Below are 17,917 nucleotides of genomic sequence, written 5' to 3' on the forward strand. Positions count from 1 at the left end.
TGAAAAACAAGCTTCCTAACTGAGTATATTGCAGTGTACATATTTCAAGTGTCAAAGTGTCAACTGCATCCATGTCTTTGTTGTCCTGGCTCTTCACTCTGTGGCCCTCTTCAGCCCTGTCCCTGCTCCTTGTGGGGCTTATGGACAGACAGTTGGGGCTCAGGGTGGGATTGCACGTGGTTCAGACACTGACTTGTTCTCAGTGGGCTACACCAAGTACTCATCGTTTGTTCCAGGATGGAGATGTGGTTATTGGTGGCCTCTTTAATGTTCGTCACCAAACTCCAGCTATTGACCATGACTTCACTCAGCTACCAGACTACAAACCTTGTGCTGGGTAAAACTCTGCTGTTAATAATGATCTTTTTTTCATATTGAATCTGTTCTATTTAAGATGCCAAACTATTCAATCTAGATTTGTATTTATAGTCTTTAGAGTCAATTCAACATTTTGAATGACATGTCTCTCATTCTTTCTCTCCCTGTCTCAGTTTAGAACATGTTCCATTACAGTATATATATGCTATGGTGTTTGCGGTGGAGGAAATCAATCATCTTACAACCCTGCTACCAGGTGTGAAACTGGGCTACCATATACGTAATAGCTGTGGACTTCCCCTGTGGGCTCTCCAGTCAGCACTGTCGATGGTTGGAGGAGACAGCACCAGATGTAATTTGACAGCTCCTCTGGACTATTCTGATGGCTATGGAGAAGAAAACGAAGAAAGTAGAGGTAATTGTACCTGTAGCTTGGTTTTTACCTAAATGAAATTCTGTCCATTTGAATGATGATTGCATAATGAATGCACTGCTGTATTTCAAAAAGAAGCAAACTGTATTTTTCATGCAATAAACCCTTAATTTAATGACACATGTTTTAATGCCCTCATCAGATAGACAACCTGTTCCCTTGATCATTGGTGGTGCCTCATCAGTAACAGCCCAGATACTCTCCAGAATCCTGGGGCCACTGTCTGTACCTTTGGTGAGTTGCAGCATAAACACTAAACTGTAAATGTTTCTCTTTGGTTTCAAGGGTTGGTGCAATTTTTCATTTTACTATTTATAATCTCTGCTTAACTGTTGTTACACACTGTACACTGCAAGATAATAACAAAAAACCATTTGGGGATGAAGACAAAAAGAGTGGATGTTAATCAATTTAAACACATCTGCTTCCTTTATAAAAAACCTCAATGTAACTATGTAACTTATTTGTGTCTTGCAGATCAGTTACTTGGCAAGCTGCCCCTGCTTGAGTGACAGACGCCAGTTTCCTAACTTCTTCAGGACCATCCCGAGTGATATTTACCAAGCACGGGCCATTGCCCAGCTTGCCATTCGCTTCAACTGGACTTGGATTGGAGCAGTGATAGCAAACAATAATTATGGCCATGCAGCATTAAAGGTGATTCCATTTGTGATGTTGCAATATAAATGTTCCAATATTAATACATTTCCTTTGTGTAATCTGTATATTCCTTTTACTTAGGTTTTTCAGGAGGAGATTCAGGGGGCAGGGGTGTGTCTGGCATTTGTAGAGACTCTGCAAAGGCAAAATATTGTGAATGATGCCAAACGATCAGCACTCACAATTCAGGCCTCAATTGCAAGGGTGATTCTAATCTTTGCCTGGTATACAGATGTGAGGGAACTGTTTCTGCAACTGGCCAAGATAAATGTGAGAACCTGAAATAAATGTCTAAAACTTTTATTATATTCATTTTATTTAACATTTTTCATTATAAATAGCTTGTCTGTCCTTTTGCTGTCACAAGGTGACTGACAGACAGTTTCTGGCCAGTGAAGGTTGGAGCACCAGTGGTGATCTTCTCCAGAATCTTGCCACCTCTAAAGTGGCAAATGGTGTTCTTGGTGTGGCCATTCGAAGTTCAACTATACCAGGATTTGGACATTTTCTCAGAGGTTTGAACCCATCTCGTGGTCCTTACAATGAGTTCTTCAGAGAATTCTGGGAACAGGAGTTTGGATGTAGTACTGAGGCCACATATCACTCTTCACCACTCAAATCTGTAGCACCTCAAAAAAGGTCTAGCCATCCCTCAAATAATTCTACTTCAGCTTTTGCCAAATCATCTCTTCAGAAAGCTTCGTTACCACTCTGCAGGGGAACAGAGTCCCTAGAGAGGGTGCAGAGTCTTTTTACTGACATCTCCCAGCTAAGGGTGTCATATAATGTCTACCTTGCTGTTTATGCTGCAGCCCATGCTCTCCACAGCCTTCTCTCATGCCCTGACAGAGACAACCCTCTCAGAAACAACTCAACTTGCTCATCTCCAAAACACATCAAACCCATAGAGGTAAACCGGATTATAAACCTTCCCCTGATGAAAGAAATGCAGCCTTTAACAACCTATGCTTCTGAAAAAACTGTTGCAAGCATCATCACAGACTTTGTCATTTACAATGTCAGCAGTTTCCATATTTTTTTGATTTCACAGCTGTTGCAGCACTTGAACAACATTAACTTCATTACACCACAGGGGGAAAGGTTCTTTTTCCAAGGGGCTGACACTCCAGCAAAGTATGACCTTGTCAACTGGCAGAAAACTCCTGAGGGCTCACAAAAAACAGTTTTGATTGGTCATGTGGATGGGTTCAATCTGCACTTTAGTGAGTCAGTTATTCAATGGAGCACAGGATCCAATCAGGTAAGTAAAAAGGAGAATGTTATTTATTCAGATATATAACATTTTTCTTTTTTCATTGCATTTTTGACATTAGTCAGATGACATGTTATTGGTCCTTGAAAATCTTTGTTTAGGTGCCAGTTTCAGTGTGCAGTGAGAGCTGCCCCTCAGGTACCCGAAAGGCCAACAGGAAAGGGGAACCTGTCTGCTGCTTTGATTGTATCCCATGTGCTGAAGGAAAAATTAATAACAAAACTGGTGAGGAAATTATTTCACAAAATAACAAAAAAATATGTCTGCAGCTTCATGTTCTATTTTCATTGCCTTTTAACAATGTAAAACATTAGAAACTCATGACTCCTTGCTTCCTTAATGCAGTAACCCTGATTCATATCTCTGTCTGCTAGATGCTTATCTGCACTTTTCCCCTTGTTTCTTCCCTTTCCTTTCCTTCCCCACTCTTCTATTTTCTTCTAGGTTCCCTTCACTGTGAGCACTGTCCACTTGAGTTCTGGTCCAACACTGAACGAACTGCTTGCATCCCTCGCCAGCTGGACTTTCTTTCCTTTAACGAGACCTTGGGCATTACTCTGACTACAGCAGCTGTGTCTGGTGTCATTGTGACAACAGCTGTCTTTGTGGTGTTTCTTTGTTACCGACAAACACCTATGGTGAGAACACAGAGTAATGTAAATATGCATATACTGTACAAAATTGTCATTGATGTGTAGTTGTAATTGTATAATTTGAGGACCATTGTCTACATGTTGGTTAGAAGATAGAATTATTGCATTAGTGAAGAAAATACAGTATAAGGTTAGTTTGATATTTTGGATTTGTCTTTTTTATATATGTCTCACACAGCAGTGTCATTTTTTGAACCACCCTGCTAGCTTGGCTGGACAAAATGTTTAAAATATCAATCAATCAATCAATCTATCTGTCTATCAATCATTGACTGTTCATGTGTTTGTCTGTTTTAATAACCTTTCTCTGATTTAAGGTTCGAGCCAACAATTCAGAATTGAGCTTCCTGCTTCTTCTGTCACTGAAACTCTGCTTCCTGTGTTCACTGGTGTTCATTGGTCGTCCTTCATTCTGGTCTTGTCGGTTCCAGCAAGCAGCATTTGGGATCAGCTTTGTACTTTGTGTTTCCTGCCTCCAAGTCAAAACCGTAGTGGTTCTCGCAGCTTTCCGCTCAGCTCGGCCTGGTGCTGAAGCCTTGATAAAGTGGTTTGGTCCAGGCCAACAGAGAGGAAGTGTTTTCCTACTTACTTGTATACAGGTACTACAGCTATGCTCTACTTAAAATGTTTGCATATGTTTTCTTATTCCATAATATACATTGATTTAATTATATTTTAACAATGCTTATTTTATCCAGGTTATCATCTGTGTCATATGGCTGTCCCTCAGTCCCCCTGTACCCCAACATGATCTGGGTTTCCAAGGGTCAAAGGTTACCCTGGAGTGTGCCATGACCTCTGTGGTGGGCTTCTCTGTGGTTCTGGGTTACATTGGGCTGCTTGCCTGCACCTGTCTCATCTTGGCCTTTCTTGCAAGGAAACTCCCCGATAACTTTAATGAGGCCAAACTGATCACTTTCAGCATGCTGATCTTCTGTGCTGTCTGGGTGGCATTTGTCCCTGCTTATGTTAGTTCTCCTGGAAAATACACTGTCGCTGTGGAGATTTTTGCAATTCTGGCATCTAGTTATAGTTTACTGTTCTGTATTTTTGCTCCAAAGTGTTTTATCATTCTTTTAAGGCCAGAGAAGAACACTAAGAAACACTTGATGGCCAGGCACCACAGATAAATATAAAAATAAATTCTAAATTATTTGGCTAATCAAAGTCACCATTTTTTTAGGTCATTTAAGTTGTGTTCTCAGTTTGCATGTATTTATTTTATTCATTCAATTCTGTATAATTAAATGAAAGATTCTTTAATTAATCGTTTTGATTTCACAGAAAACAGAAAATATTGTATAGTGGCATAGTAGCTTATTGATATTGATGTATATGTATCCTCTGGACATTACCTCTATTTGTAATTACTGTTGATATTAAACGCAGCATAAAAAACTGCTTGTTTTCTGTGTTGTAGTCTGTGCTAAAAGACCAGTTAGTTATTCAGGAATTGCAGTAAAAGCAGGCTTTAGTTGTCTGTTAATGATCATCAGTTCCTAATACCTGCAAGACTGACTGTGTTAAATATGAGGGAGACAAATACTAGTGGCACCGAGAGCTGACTGCACTGCACATCAACAAAATTTAAAAATGCAAATATGAAAAACATTTTCAATAGTTTGATAACACATAAAACCAAATACAGAATCACACTGCAAATACCAAAAACATATTTATAAACTGGAAGTTTCCAGTGGACACTAAAAAGTGATGAAGTTGCTTGTTCACATGAGTTTTTGCCATTTGGGAGGCTAATGAGGCTAATGCTTGATGTATAGCAAACGTCTGCAAGGAGTCATGCAATCAGAATGTTAAGGCTAAAATACACTTAAATCATTCTATCATTTTCCAACAATCATGATATGTAATCCCAGCAACTTTATGAAGTTGAACTATGATTTCAGTCCCATCATTTTTACATGATCACAGTCAACTTGTCATTTTTGTTTTCTGAGCTTCGTCAGCTTGTCTGAACAGTTCACACCCTTTACTACCTTGCCGAACACAGTTCTGGGCTTCGTTGTGGATTGTAGCGAATGAGGGTTTAGTGAAAATTTTAGCCTACTTTGCGGTTAAAGTTACAAAAAGTCTGTCTTAAAACATTAGTCAGGTTCTTTTTTGCTGACACATTGACTAAAATAGATTGTTTTTCTGAAATATTACCCATATTTAAGTACGTTGAATAAGTGGACAGCGACTAGACCATAACTCACAGGTTCAAGTTGCTCCACTGTCATGTCTCCTCAGTTATCCATGGGGCAGCTGCTTCTCTCCCTCTCATTCAGTCACTCGCCCGCTCTCTCTCCGTGACCGAGCAGAGGCGCAACGGACAGAGAAGCGGCAAGCCCAACGCACACAACAACCCCGTATTACAAGAAAATGGGTAGAATACCGTGGAGTTTTTGTACCGCCGTTTTTTTTTACATCACTAATAGGAATTTATTAATGTTAAAAAAAACACACACACAGAGGGCACTTTTTAAGACGAGGCAAAAAGGGCAGGGGCTCAAGCACCCCTAGGGCCCTATGTGTGCACGTGCCTGTTGTGGGCAAACCTGAATGCTCTTATCATTATCATAGAATTACCATTACTTTGTAAAACTTTTGTTACACTTGTTTCTGTGTTTTCCCACCACCCTTAGATTTAATGTGTTGCCACATAAAATAGTCACAATAGATGCTATGTCTGAATTTTTTACTCATTTTCTGACCAGACTCTTTTGGAACAAGATCTTCCCAGTGTAAATAAAACACTTTGGACTCACAGTCAGCTTTAAGCTCAGATGCTTGTATTGGGTATATTTAATATGATCAGCGTTGGCCTTTGTACTCAAGAAAAGTAACAAAAAATTCCTTATTTTACTGTAAAGATAAGATTTTGGAGTACCTTTGGGTGCAGTGAGAAACATACACACCCGTACACACAGAATGTATGATAACATTTCTATTTACATGTAAGGTTACATAGAAAATCACATTTCCTCAAATAAAAAAGGTGCTTTTCACGTTAAATACATTTAAAAAACAAAATAAAAATAAAAATAGAATAAATGATGGTGTTAAAGCATTCTTAACTATAAATATACATGTTGAGATATTTCATATTCAAATACATTTTTGGCATCAGCTCTGCTTTTCAGATATTTAAATCTATATTAATAAACTATGTTACTGTCTGTATCTATGTATTCTACATTGAACTACTGTATAGAAACCAAGGATTAATTTGGTCTTATGAAACAAACTGCAGCTTTTATGGAGTAATGCCTCGACCCATGATTGCTTTCTTTGTGTTTCTCTCTGGTCTCAGCAGAATTATGTAACATTTGGGGCCAAACAGTGCCACCAAGAGGCCAAAACTGGAGGCGAGAATGGCAAATACCTCCACAGCATCTGCATATTTGCCAGGAGAGCTAATGTAAGCAGGGACAAATGCCACCCACACAGCACAGAAGATCAGCATACTAAAAGTGATGAGTTTAGCCTCATTGAAGTTGTCTGGAAGATTCTTTGCCAGAAATGCTAGCAGGAAGCTGAGGATAGCCAGTAAGCCAATATAACCCAGCAACACTGCAAACCCAATAGTGGACCCAACTACACATTCATAAACTATCTTGTCACTGTGGTATTGAGTGTTTTTATGAGGAGCTGGTGAAGATGTGACAAGCCACACAGTGCAGATTGCTGCCTGGATTGATGTAAGAGCCAGAACTGTCCCTCTCTGCTGCACAGCACCAAACCACTTCAGACTGGCTCCACCTCCTGGTTTGGAGGCCTTAAAAACAGCCAGAACCACCATGGTTTTCACCAGAATGCATGAGACACAAAGCACAAAGCTGATTCCAAATGCTGCATGTCTCAGCTGGCATGTCCATAGTCTGGGTCGGCCAATGAACAGCAGTGAGCACAGAAAACACAGTTTGAGTGAGATTAAGAGCAGGAAACTCAGTTCTGAATTGTTGGCGCGTACCATGGGTGTGCTGCGATGATAGATGAAGATCCCCAGAACAACAGCACAGATAGATGTGCCCAGCAATGATGTGGTTTTCAAGCAAATACCCAGAGGCTCATGGTAGGAGAGGAATTCAATTTTCTTAGGAACACATTGGTCACGCTGCAGGGCGGACCAGAAGTCGTCTGGACAATTTGTGCACTCCATAGCATCTATGAGAGTAGAGGAAGTATTCAGATAATATATAATGTCAAATGAAATATTTATAAATGAACACTCACCAGTAATATTGCTGATCTTTCCCTCTGAACAAGGGACGCAATCAAAACAGCACTCAGGTTGACCTTTTTTTCTGGCCTTTCGGAAACCTGGAGAACAGCTCTGACTGCACACTGATCGGGGTGGCTATAAGATTAAAAAAACTAATATCTGTCATTCTCCACTATTATACAATGCCAAAATTGAAAATTGAAAACTGATCAAATGTCTAGAAGGAAAGTTGGCTGAAAATGCAGAATTGACCTCTTTGGATTGAAAGTTCCAGAAGATTTTGTCCTCATCAATTGTGAGCTCTTCGCCTTTGATCACTGACTTCTTAACTGCACCCACAGTTTGAACTTTTGTTCTTCCATCCGGGAGCCACTGCCAGTTCATAATGTCATATATTGGTAAAGCATCACCATTCTCATCAAATGACACTTGATCACCAAATGGTGTGGTGAAGCTGACCTTTTGTAAATAATACACAAGCTAAGTAAATCAAAATATGGGATAGAGGAAAACAAGAGGGGACATGTGAAAAAAGGGAATTCAGAGCAGTGATAACACTGTATATTACTGACAATATATAATTTCTGCAATGGTAACAATATCCATTGCTACCACTCAGAAGTGAGGAGAACTCTGCAAGAAATACTACAGCACAGGATTTAATCACATGAAAAGGTCAAGAGTAAGTGAATATCACACCTGCCACGGCTCCAGTCTTTGCAAAGTGGCACAGCTGTGTCCGCTGAAAGGCCCTCTGCCTGGTACACACTGCAGCATGTCATCAAGGGCATACGCCAGAGCATACACAGCCTTGTACACATTATACTCAGGCCTGAGGTTAGAAAGATCCAAAAACTCAGTCTCCACATTTTCTAAATCCTCCTCTCCTGTGCATAGTGCTCCCCCAGATTCCACCCAGCCTGGCGGAGGTGGTGCAAATCTGCACTGGAATGTGTGTTCCCAAAATTGATTTATCTGAAATATATTCAAAACTATGTTATAGACAATAACTTTGTAGTATTTTAACAAATACAACATCAGATTGAAAGCTTAAACTCTCACCATGTTATTGCCATAACTGTTGTTGTGATGTAGGTCTGGACGTAATCTTAACAGGAAATCCTTCAGGCCAGGTATTTCTCCTCGGCGTATGGCAATGCCCAGTGTGCCACCATAGTATGGCATGAGGTCGGGGGTCTGGAGCACAGCAGCTGCTGTCCAGGCTTCACTGGCAATCCACTGACGGCCTGTCACATTCTGTTTCACCACCTGTGCAAAGCATTATATAAAAAATATAAATGTACACTCAAAATGTGTCTACTCTTCTGAAGTACAGATAAGTCACTGAATCTAGTTTTGGAACGACTAACTTCTTCCATGAGGGAAATCATGTGACTCTCATGCGCAAATACAATGACCACACGAGCTGTGGATTTCTTCATTACATCCACAATCCTGCGTAGCTCAGCTGGGTCATTACCCCAGGGCAAAACCTCCAAATAGGCCAGACAACCTCCACCAGACTGAGCCAGGTCAGCTAGGAATGATCGGGCAGCATGGAGTCCATAATCATCATCACTGATGAGCAGACCTGCCCAGGTCCAGCCGAACCGTTTAAGAATCTGAATCATAGCTCGCACCTATTTGAAAAGAGAGTCGAAGGATTAGTGTGCAGGCGGATTTATTATTTTAGTGAGAAAATGTACAATGGATCATTAATTATTGCCTTTCTGCTTTGTTTTCTGATATCAAACACCTCTGTTAAAGACATAAAGAATGTGGCTGGTCATATACAAGAGAAGTAGTTGTGTCATTGAAATTCCGGAAAACTGCACGATATGTTTTCCTCATTTTCATTTTTCTGACCTGGAAAGCATCACTTGGGATTGTCCTAAAGAAGGATGGAAACTTTTGCCGGTCACTCAGACAGGAGCATGTAGCAAAATAACTCACCTGTGAGATAAAAACAGACTACATCCATAACAATTTCAAAGGCTTTATGGCTCTTTCACCTTTTTAAGGTTGAATATTCTGTGTTTAAAATTGTAAATTCAATCAAAATCATCCACAAGAATTGATAGTCGGTAATGCAGAAAACTTACCATAGGCACTCTGTACAAACCTAAGACAGTAGAGATAGCAATCGAACGTGTTGAGGAAGAATCGCCCACAATCCCCAGAACTGGAGGGGCTCCTACACAGCCCTTATCTAACATAAATTCCTCCTCTTGACCATTTACTAATGACAGTGCTGCACGGAATCCAATTCCTAGTTTGACGCAGTTATCATACAGACTGTATCCCAGAGTCACATTAGGCAGCAGGTTTGAGTTTCTGTTGATCTCATTAATAGCAAAAGCCATGGTCTGGGCCTGCCTGAATCCTAGAACATCAAAACTAACATAAAAATGACACAATTTAAAATTATATGACACAGTCAATGTACAAAGATACATGCACAAGTACATGTTCAAACAATTAAATCAGTGGAATAGCAATAATTATTACACATGGATTGAAAAACAAACAAAACATCAAGGCAGCAAAAAAGTAATATATTTCTCTGAGAATACTATCTTATTACAAATTAGATTGATATCCCCCCAGTTCTTTCTTTTTGCTGCTTTTCTGACAAACTCACCCATGGCAGGTAGGCTGTTGTGGCTGTGAGGTAAAAGACAGGTCAGGAAAGACAGAAAAGAAGTGGATCTCAAATAGTCCACCCAGAACCACATCCCCAGCCTTGTGCAACCCATTGAGATGAAACTGTCCCTGTAATCTGCACGAGGCAGAATAAAGAGGGGAATACATGGCAGAGGAAACATATGAAGACACTAACAGGAAATACATCTGCAAGAGCAAATCTAAAAATGCCCACATAACTTTCCTCCTATTTACTCCTATTCTGAGTCCAGTCATTTAGTTTAATCGCAATAAGACCCCTTTTTACTGACTTGCAATGTAATTTATTCTTGCATGCACCACCTATTAGGGCAGGGGAAGAAGTAGGGGCAGGGCCAAAGATGCATTTGATTCCATATTGATTTTATATTGAGGCAGAATTAATGTGTCGTCATTTATTTCACCAAAGCCATGTCAGCAACCGTCCCACCCCATATTATTTATAGATAACAGAAATGTCTGAAAGTTGCATGACAATCAACTTAGTATATGGCTATAAAGTTTGTTGAACATCACATAGAGTAAACATTTCCATATGTATATTAGATTAATGTCATTAGTCTTGTCATTATTTCCCAATAATCACACATTTATTGACCACTTTGCAAACATCAGTGCGGACAGTAAGAAAGAGCCAGTGCATAGTGAGGATAACCACATATCTGTGTGGGGACACGAGCAGACCAAAGTAAGTTAAACATTTCTCAAGTCATCCCCCTATGTATTAACTTAACTATTGTCTAGTCAGAGTTTACTAAAATGTCCACTAGAGGGTAGCAGCAGACTAAGACATTTGTTATTGTCTTCCCATCCATTTTTCACCGCTTCTCTCCTTTGCCTCTGTTTTATTGGAGGTTATTGCATATGACTGGTATTGTGCACAAACATGAATGCATCTGCTTACATATTTGTCTGTCCAATGAACAGAACCTAATCTCATTTATGCTGAGTACATTCACATACATATTCTGAATTTACTCTTGCTCCTCACCTGAAATGTAGCAATATTCTAAAATGATGGCTTTGTCTAAAACTTAAAGGTATCTTATTTAAAAGTCATTTAAAAGAAACACTTACAACTTCAGTTTAGTAATATCCCTTAAACTGATGCCTAAATTAAACCTGTGTGAAAAGCAAGCACAAGAAGATATTATGTTGTAAATGAAACTCAAAAACAATGAGAAAGCTGACATTTTTGAATTGAATAGTCTCTGATGCAAATTAGTTAACCCATGAGCAAAACCACAAGGCAGAAACGTAATCATTGTGAATTTTGAACTTAATTTCAATGAATAATTCTAATAATGAATACAATAATACCTAAAAATCACTGCAGAGTTTCCAGGGGCGATAATTGTTCAAATTGCCTGTGGTTCAATAAACTATCTAAATTTGCACAGGGCACTTTGGTTAAAGTTTGTGGACTAATCTTAGTTTATTATTCTTTTAAATATGAAGAGGGTTTATTTAGTATTACTACTTTATTATTATTTTGGTCACTTTTTTGATATGAAATAGGATCCCTGCTGTAAAATCCAGCTAGAACCAGTTTAAAATATTAGCTGGTCTTGCTGGGTTTACCTGCTGAGTCGGCTTGCACAAGCTGGTTTAACTGATGACCAGTTGGTAGTTTTGTATAGCTGGTTTAAGCTAGGTTTTTGACAGCTGATAAACCAGTTACCAACTCAGCGCAGGTAGCTTGCATACTAGCTGTCAAAAAGCTTGCCAACTACCAGTTCTGAGCTAGTAGCTGGTTGAAGCTGGTTTGAGCTAGGTTTTGACAGCTAATAAGTGGGCCTACCAACTGTCAAAAACCTAGCTCAGATTGGTCAAACCGGTTGCCAGCTCAAGCAGGATTTTCCAAGAGTGATGTCTACCATAGAATAAACATGGGAGTTCTGGGGTTTTTTTTGTAAAATTGAGTTGACCTTTGAGGCAACAAAGGTATCATGGTAGGCATTTTCATTAGTACTGTATATTTTATTTCAGATGTTGAATTTGGTATTTTTTGAAATAATTAATTGGAATTTCATTTCATAATTTGACTGTATGTTGTTTAATGAATACTTTCCTCTTTTGTTGTTTTGATATGATGAGGTCCAACACTCAATTATGTTTAATTAATGTTGGAGTTATTTCCAAAAATTAACTATTGGAATTAATTTGTTGTGCTCATCCATAATATAATCCCCCTTGGAAGAAGTGTAGTGTTTTTTTGTTTATGTGTTTCCCACTGTGCAACCACTGAAAATGTATGAGCTGATGCTGTTCCAAGCTTCCTCAAAATCAAAGTCACTTGTGTAAGAAAGTAACTGGATTCGGAATTGTCATTTTCTGCCATTTGAGTTTGTAAAGTTGTATGCTTAAACAAAGTCTATGCCAAGTGTACAGTAGTGCAAGAATACAACATTCCTGTGTTCATCATTGCTAGTGAGACGGCACTCAAACTTTTCCACACAGCTAAATTTTTTTTTTCATTTTTTAAATTCAAGGAAATGCTGAATTAAATTATGAGAAAAAACTGCAAGAATCACTTTAAATCCCTCTTTATTGTGTCTAGTTTCCTCTGCTTAAGACCACTAATAAACAAGAAAAACAGATGGGCTAAAATAGATTTATACATTTTGTACAAAAAGTGTTAATTTTATCATTTGTTGATGCCTCGACCCATGATTGCTTTCTTTGTGTTTCTCTCAGGTCTCAGCAGGATTATGTAACATTTGGGGCCAAACAGTGCCACTAAGAGACCAAAACTGGAAGCCAGGATGGCAAATACCTCCACTGCATCTGCATATTTGCCTGGGGAGTTGACATAAGCAGGGACGAATGCCACCCACACAGCACAGAAGATCAGCATGCTGAAAGTGATGAGTTTAGCCTCATTGAAGTTGTCTGGAAGATTCCTTGCCATGAATGCTAGTAGGAAGCTGAGGATAGCCAGTAAGCCAATGTAACCCAGCAACACTGCAAACCCAATAGTGGACCCAACTACACACTCATAAACTATCTTGTCATTGTGGTATTGAGTGTTTTTATGAGGAGCTGGTGAAGATGTGACAAGCCACACAGTGCAGATTGCTGCCTGGATAGATGCAAGAGCCAGAACTGTCCCTCTCTGCTGCACAGCACCAAACCACTTCAGACTGGCTCCACCTCCTGGTTTGGAGGCCTTGAAAACAGCTAGAACCACCAGCGTTTTCACCAGGATACATGAGACACAAAGCACAAAGCTGATTCCAAATGCTGCATGTCTCAGCTGGCATGCCCATAGTCTTGGACGGCCAATGAACAGCAGTGAGCACAGAAAACATAGTTTAAGTGAGATTAAGAGCAGGAAACTCAGTTCTGAATTGTTGGCGCGTACCATGGGTGTGCTGCGATGATAGATGAAAATCCCTAGGACAACAGCACAGATTAATGTGCCCAGCAATGATGTGGTGGTTAAGCAAATACCCAGAGGCTCATGGTAGGAGAGGAATTCTGTTTTCTTAGGAACACAGTGGTCACGCTGGGGGCTAGACCAGAAGTTTTCTGGACAACTCGTACACTCCGTAGCGTCTGTGAAAATAGGGATGGTGTTGAGATACATGTTTATATTATATCTCCAAACTACAATATTTAAAAATTGTCACTAACCAGTCATATTACTGATCTTTCCCTCTGAACAAAGGATACAGTCAAAACAGCACTCAGGTTGACCCTTCATTCTGGCCATGCGGGTACCTGGAGGACAGCTCTCACTGCACACTGACCTGGGTGGCTGTAAAAAGAAAAAGAAATATTTCTTATTGTTCACTACTTAACCCTACTATATTGAATTATTCATGGGCCAAAGAATAAAGATTACCGCTTGGATTTCAAAGTTCCAGAAGATTTTGTCCTCATCAATTGTGAATTCTTCACCTTTGATCACTGACTTCTTAACTGCACCCACAGTTTGAACTTTTATTCTTCCATCAGGGAGCCACTGCCAGTTCATAATGTCATATATTGGTAAAGCATCACCATTCTCATCAAATGACACTTGATCACCAAATGGTGTGGTGAAGTTGACCTTTTGTAAATAATGCACAAGCTATGTAAATCATAATATGGGATAGAGGAAAACAAGAGAGGACATGTGAAACAGGGAATTCAGAGCAGTGATAATATTGTATATTTAGTGAAAAGATCATTTATGCAATGGTAATACCATCCATTATACAACTTAGCAGTAGGGAAAACTCTGGAAGAAATACTAAATCACCCGATTTATCATGTGAACAGGTTTAGTGTAAGTGAATATCACACCTGCCACGGCTCTAGTCTTTGCAAAGTGGCACAGCTGCGCCTGTTGAAAGGCCCCCTGCCTGGTACACACTGCAGCATGTCATCGAGGGCGTGCGCCAGAGCATACACAGCCTTGTACACATTGTACTCGGGCCTGAGGTTAGACACATCCAAAAACTCAGTCTCCACATTCTGTAGGTCCTCTTCTCCTGTGCATAGTGCTCCCCCAGATTCTACCCAGCCTGCTGGAGGTGGCGCAAATCTGCACTGAAATGTGTGTTCCCAAAATTGATTTACCTGAAATATATTTCAAACTATGTGTCATAAACAATACCTTTGTATTATTTTTGCAAATACATGAGATTGAAATGTTATAATCTCACCATATTATTTTCATAACTGTTGTTGTGATGTAGGTCTGGATGGGTTCTTAAAAGGAAATCCTTCAGGCCAGGTATTTCTCCTCGGCGGATGGCAATGCCCAGTGTGCCACCCAAGTATGGCATGAGGTCGGGGGTCTGCAGCACAACACCTGATGTCCAGGCTTCACTGGCAATCCACTGACGGCCTGTCACATTCTGCTTCACCACCTGTGCAATTCATTATACCAAATATATAAGATCATACTTAAAGTATGTGTCTACTCTTCTGAATTACACAGTCATTGAGTCTTATTTTGGATCAAACCACTAACCTCTTTCATGAGGGAAATCATGTGACTATCGTGTGCAAATACGATGACCACACGAGCTGTGGATGTCTTCATTACATCCACAATCCTGCGTAGCTCAGCTGGGTCATTACCCCAGGGCAAAACCTCCAAATAGGCCAGACAACCTCCACCAGACTGAGCCAGGTCAGCTTGGAATGATCGGGCAGCATGGAGTCCATAATCATCATCACTGACGAGCAGACCTGCCCAAGTCCAGCCGAACCGTTTAAGAATCTGAATCATAGCCTGCACCTATTTGAAAAGAGAGTGGAGGGATTAGTGTGCAGGGGGTTTATCATTTTAGTGAAAAACCAGTTAAACAGGTTCTAAAATGGGCCGTGTCTAATTTTTCGCATTTAGTTCAGTTTGTTATCTGAGACCATATCTGAGTCAGATAACGACACAAAACAGTGGGTAGTCATGTACAAGAGGATCAACTGTACCATTGCAATACAGGTATGAGAAGAGTACATGACATGTTTTACCTATTTTCATTTTTCTGACAGATACTCACCTGGAACGAATCACTTGGGATTGTTCTAAAGAAGGATGGAAACCTTTGCCGATCACTCAGACAGGAGCATGTGGCAAAATAACTCACCTGTGAAAGACAGACTGCACATCCCTAAAACATTCAAAGCCTTTACAGGTTCGTTAAACTTTTTTAGGATAATTATTCCATGTTTAAAATTGAAACAAAATTTGAAATTCAATCAGAATCATCCAAAAATGATTATGACATGAGAGGTAAAGTGTAAAACTTACCATAGGCACTCTGTACAAACCTAAGACAGTGGAAACAGCAATAGTACCAGTAGAGGAATAATCACCCACAATCCCTGGGACTGGAGGAGCTCCTACACAGCTCTCATCTAACTTTTCCTCTTGACCACTGACTAATGACAATGCTGCACGAAATCCAACTCCTAGATTGACGCAGTTATCATACAGACTGTATCCCAGAGTCACATCAGGCAGTAGGTTGGAGTTTCTGTTGATCTCATTAACAGCAAAGGCCATGGTCTGAGCATGTCTGAACCCTAGAACATCAAAACTAACACAAAAAAACACCACAACTTATACATGTATAAATACAACATGATACAATAACTGTCAAAAGAGGTACATGTTGCACAAGTGGCATATTTTGCAAACAATTAAGTCAGTCAAATAGTAACTTTATAACTTTTATACTTAAATTGAAAAAAGATTGAAATATAATTATTTTTTAATATCTGGACACATTCAGAAATGGGATGAGGATCCCAGTTTCGGCTTGTTTTTTTCTCACCCATGGCAGGTAGTCTCTTGTGGCTCTGAGGTAAAAGACAGGTCAGGAAAGACAGAAAAAAAGTGTATTTTAAACAGCCCACCCAGAACCACATCTCCAGCCTTGTGCATCCCATTGAGATGAAATTGTCCCTGTAACTGGCAAGAGGAGGAATTAAGAGGGGACGACACAGCAGAGGAAACATATGAAGACAAGAACATGGAGTATATGAGCAAGAGCAAATCTAAAAATGTCCACATGACTTCCCTCCCGTTAACTCCCTTCCTGAGCCCATTCAGTTTTATTGCTATGTCACCCCTTTTTATTGGCCTATAGTATAATTAAATTTTGCATGTACCGCCCATTAGGGCCGGAGTAGGGGCAGGGCCTAAAACCATGGCTTTGTCTCAAGCCAACCAAGTTTTTGGCCTATTCTCTTCTAAAGAGACAGAGCACAATTAAGTCCCACCCAACCTAGAGGGAAAAACAATTCATCCCTCAATTGGGTTTGTATTGCATGAAGGTGCCTCCTTGTCACATCTGTCTACTAGAAATAAACAGAAAAATGCATGAAAGCTGCTGTGTGGTGGGATATACTGCCAACAGGATAAAGAGCATAGAACTAAGTTTTTAAAAGCTGATGAACCGAAAAACTCAATCTACAAAAAGACAAAAGTGGATAACATTACAGGACTGTGTGTCATACTGTGAAGACAGGTCTAAGCTATGTTGCATGGACAGCTCACAGCTCAGAAACCTCTGTATGAATATAAAAACCGAAAGGTTATTTAATTGAAAGGTATGCCATGTTTGTAATAGATGTTTAAATCACAGAATAGTTAACCTGAATTCAGCTAAAATGCTATCTTTGAAAAGGGCCTGAGTGGGAAATGATTGCATGTCTGTGTGTGTAAAATCCTACGTTTACAAACTGTAGTTGCTATATCAGCTGTGAAAAGTGTCATGCCAGTCTGTTATGTTGCAACCCAGTCAGGGCGTTTCATGAAATAGTCACTAAATTAAATCATGGACACACTTTTTCCAATTAATCATGACACACAGCATGATGTTAAAACTGTAATTCAATAGAAAGTATATTTCGTGCCTACACCACATTTGCCTGACTTCCATCAACAATGACATCTACATTGTATAAGTTACAAATTTCCATATTTGGAAGTGGTGGGTTGGGTTGATGGTTAAACAGATGAGTGGCAAAAAGTGGACTTTGTTGCAGTAGACTGTTGTTTGCCTCCCATTTACAATCGCAAGTGTTTCCAACTGCAAGTCAGGACATTTTTGTTTTAGTGGTATGTAGCCATGACATTGAAGGTTGCCTAACTTTCTGCAAGTAACATTAGTAATTTAATAATTTATGTGATCATTTTAACCCAACCATGATCTTTCTCTAACCTTAACCAA

At 39.7% G+C, this 17,917-nt stretch overlaps 3 protein-coding genes across 3 annotated transcripts; 1 reads left to right on the top strand and 2 right to left on the bottom strand.

The window, feature by feature from the left end:
• Nucleotides 1-71: 71 nt before the first annotated feature.
• Nucleotides 72-4,467, top strand: LOC128359907 (extracellular calcium-sensing receptor-like). Its single transcript, XM_053320222.1, has 12 exons — nucleotides 72-337; nucleotides 492-733; nucleotides 894-976; nucleotides 1,229-1,408; nucleotides 1,493-1,681; nucleotides 1,779-1,995; nucleotides 2,038-2,321; nucleotides 2,463-2,672; nucleotides 2,786-2,909; nucleotides 3,129-3,322; nucleotides 3,655-3,936; nucleotides 4,036-4,467. The coding sequence occupies exons 1-12, from the start codon at nucleotides 72-74 to the stop codon at nucleotides 4,465-4,467; spliced, it is 2,703 nt and encodes a 900-aa protein (XP_053176197.1).
• A 2,126-nt stretch (nucleotides 4,468-6,593) lies between these two features.
• Nucleotides 6,594-10,343, bottom strand: LOC128359908 (extracellular calcium-sensing receptor-like). The gene is made up of 9 exons (XM_053320223.1): nucleotides 10,204-10,343; nucleotides 9,665-9,959; nucleotides 9,429-9,515; nucleotides 8,933-9,202; nucleotides 8,625-8,831; nucleotides 8,262-8,537; nucleotides 7,815-8,042; nucleotides 7,574-7,697; nucleotides 6,594-7,477 (listed from the first exon to the last, which is right to left on the bottom strand). Exons 2-9 carry the CDS (start codon nucleotides 9,923-9,925, stop codon nucleotides 6,594-6,596), a joined length of 2,337 nt encoding a protein of 778 aa, XP_053176198.1. The 5' UTR covers nucleotides 9,926-9,959; nucleotides 10,204-10,343.
• Nucleotides 10,344-12,891: 2,548 nt separating this feature from the next.
• On the bottom strand, nucleotides 12,892-16,725 carry LOC128360901 (extracellular calcium-sensing receptor-like). The gene is made up of 9 exons (XM_053321455.1): nucleotides 16,517-16,725; nucleotides 15,991-16,279; nucleotides 15,740-15,826; nucleotides 15,208-15,477; nucleotides 14,897-15,103; nucleotides 14,535-14,810; nucleotides 14,092-14,319; nucleotides 13,881-14,004; nucleotides 12,892-13,802 (listed from the first exon to the last, which is right to left on the bottom strand). The coding sequence occupies exons 1-9, from the start codon at nucleotides 16,714-16,716 to the stop codon at nucleotides 12,892-12,894; spliced, it is 2,592 nt and encodes an 863-aa protein (XP_053177430.1). The 5' UTR covers nucleotides 16,717-16,725.
• Between the last annotated feature and the right edge of the window lie 1,192 nt (nucleotides 16,726-17,917).

The sequence above is a fragment of the Scomber japonicus genome, chromosome 6 (assembly GCF_027409825.1).
Source record: "Scomber japonicus isolate fScoJap1 chromosome 6, fScoJap1.pri, whole genome shotgun sequence".
NCBI classification, from domain to species: Eukaryota; Metazoa; Chordata; class Actinopteri; order Scombriformes; family Scombridae; genus Scomber; species Scomber japonicus.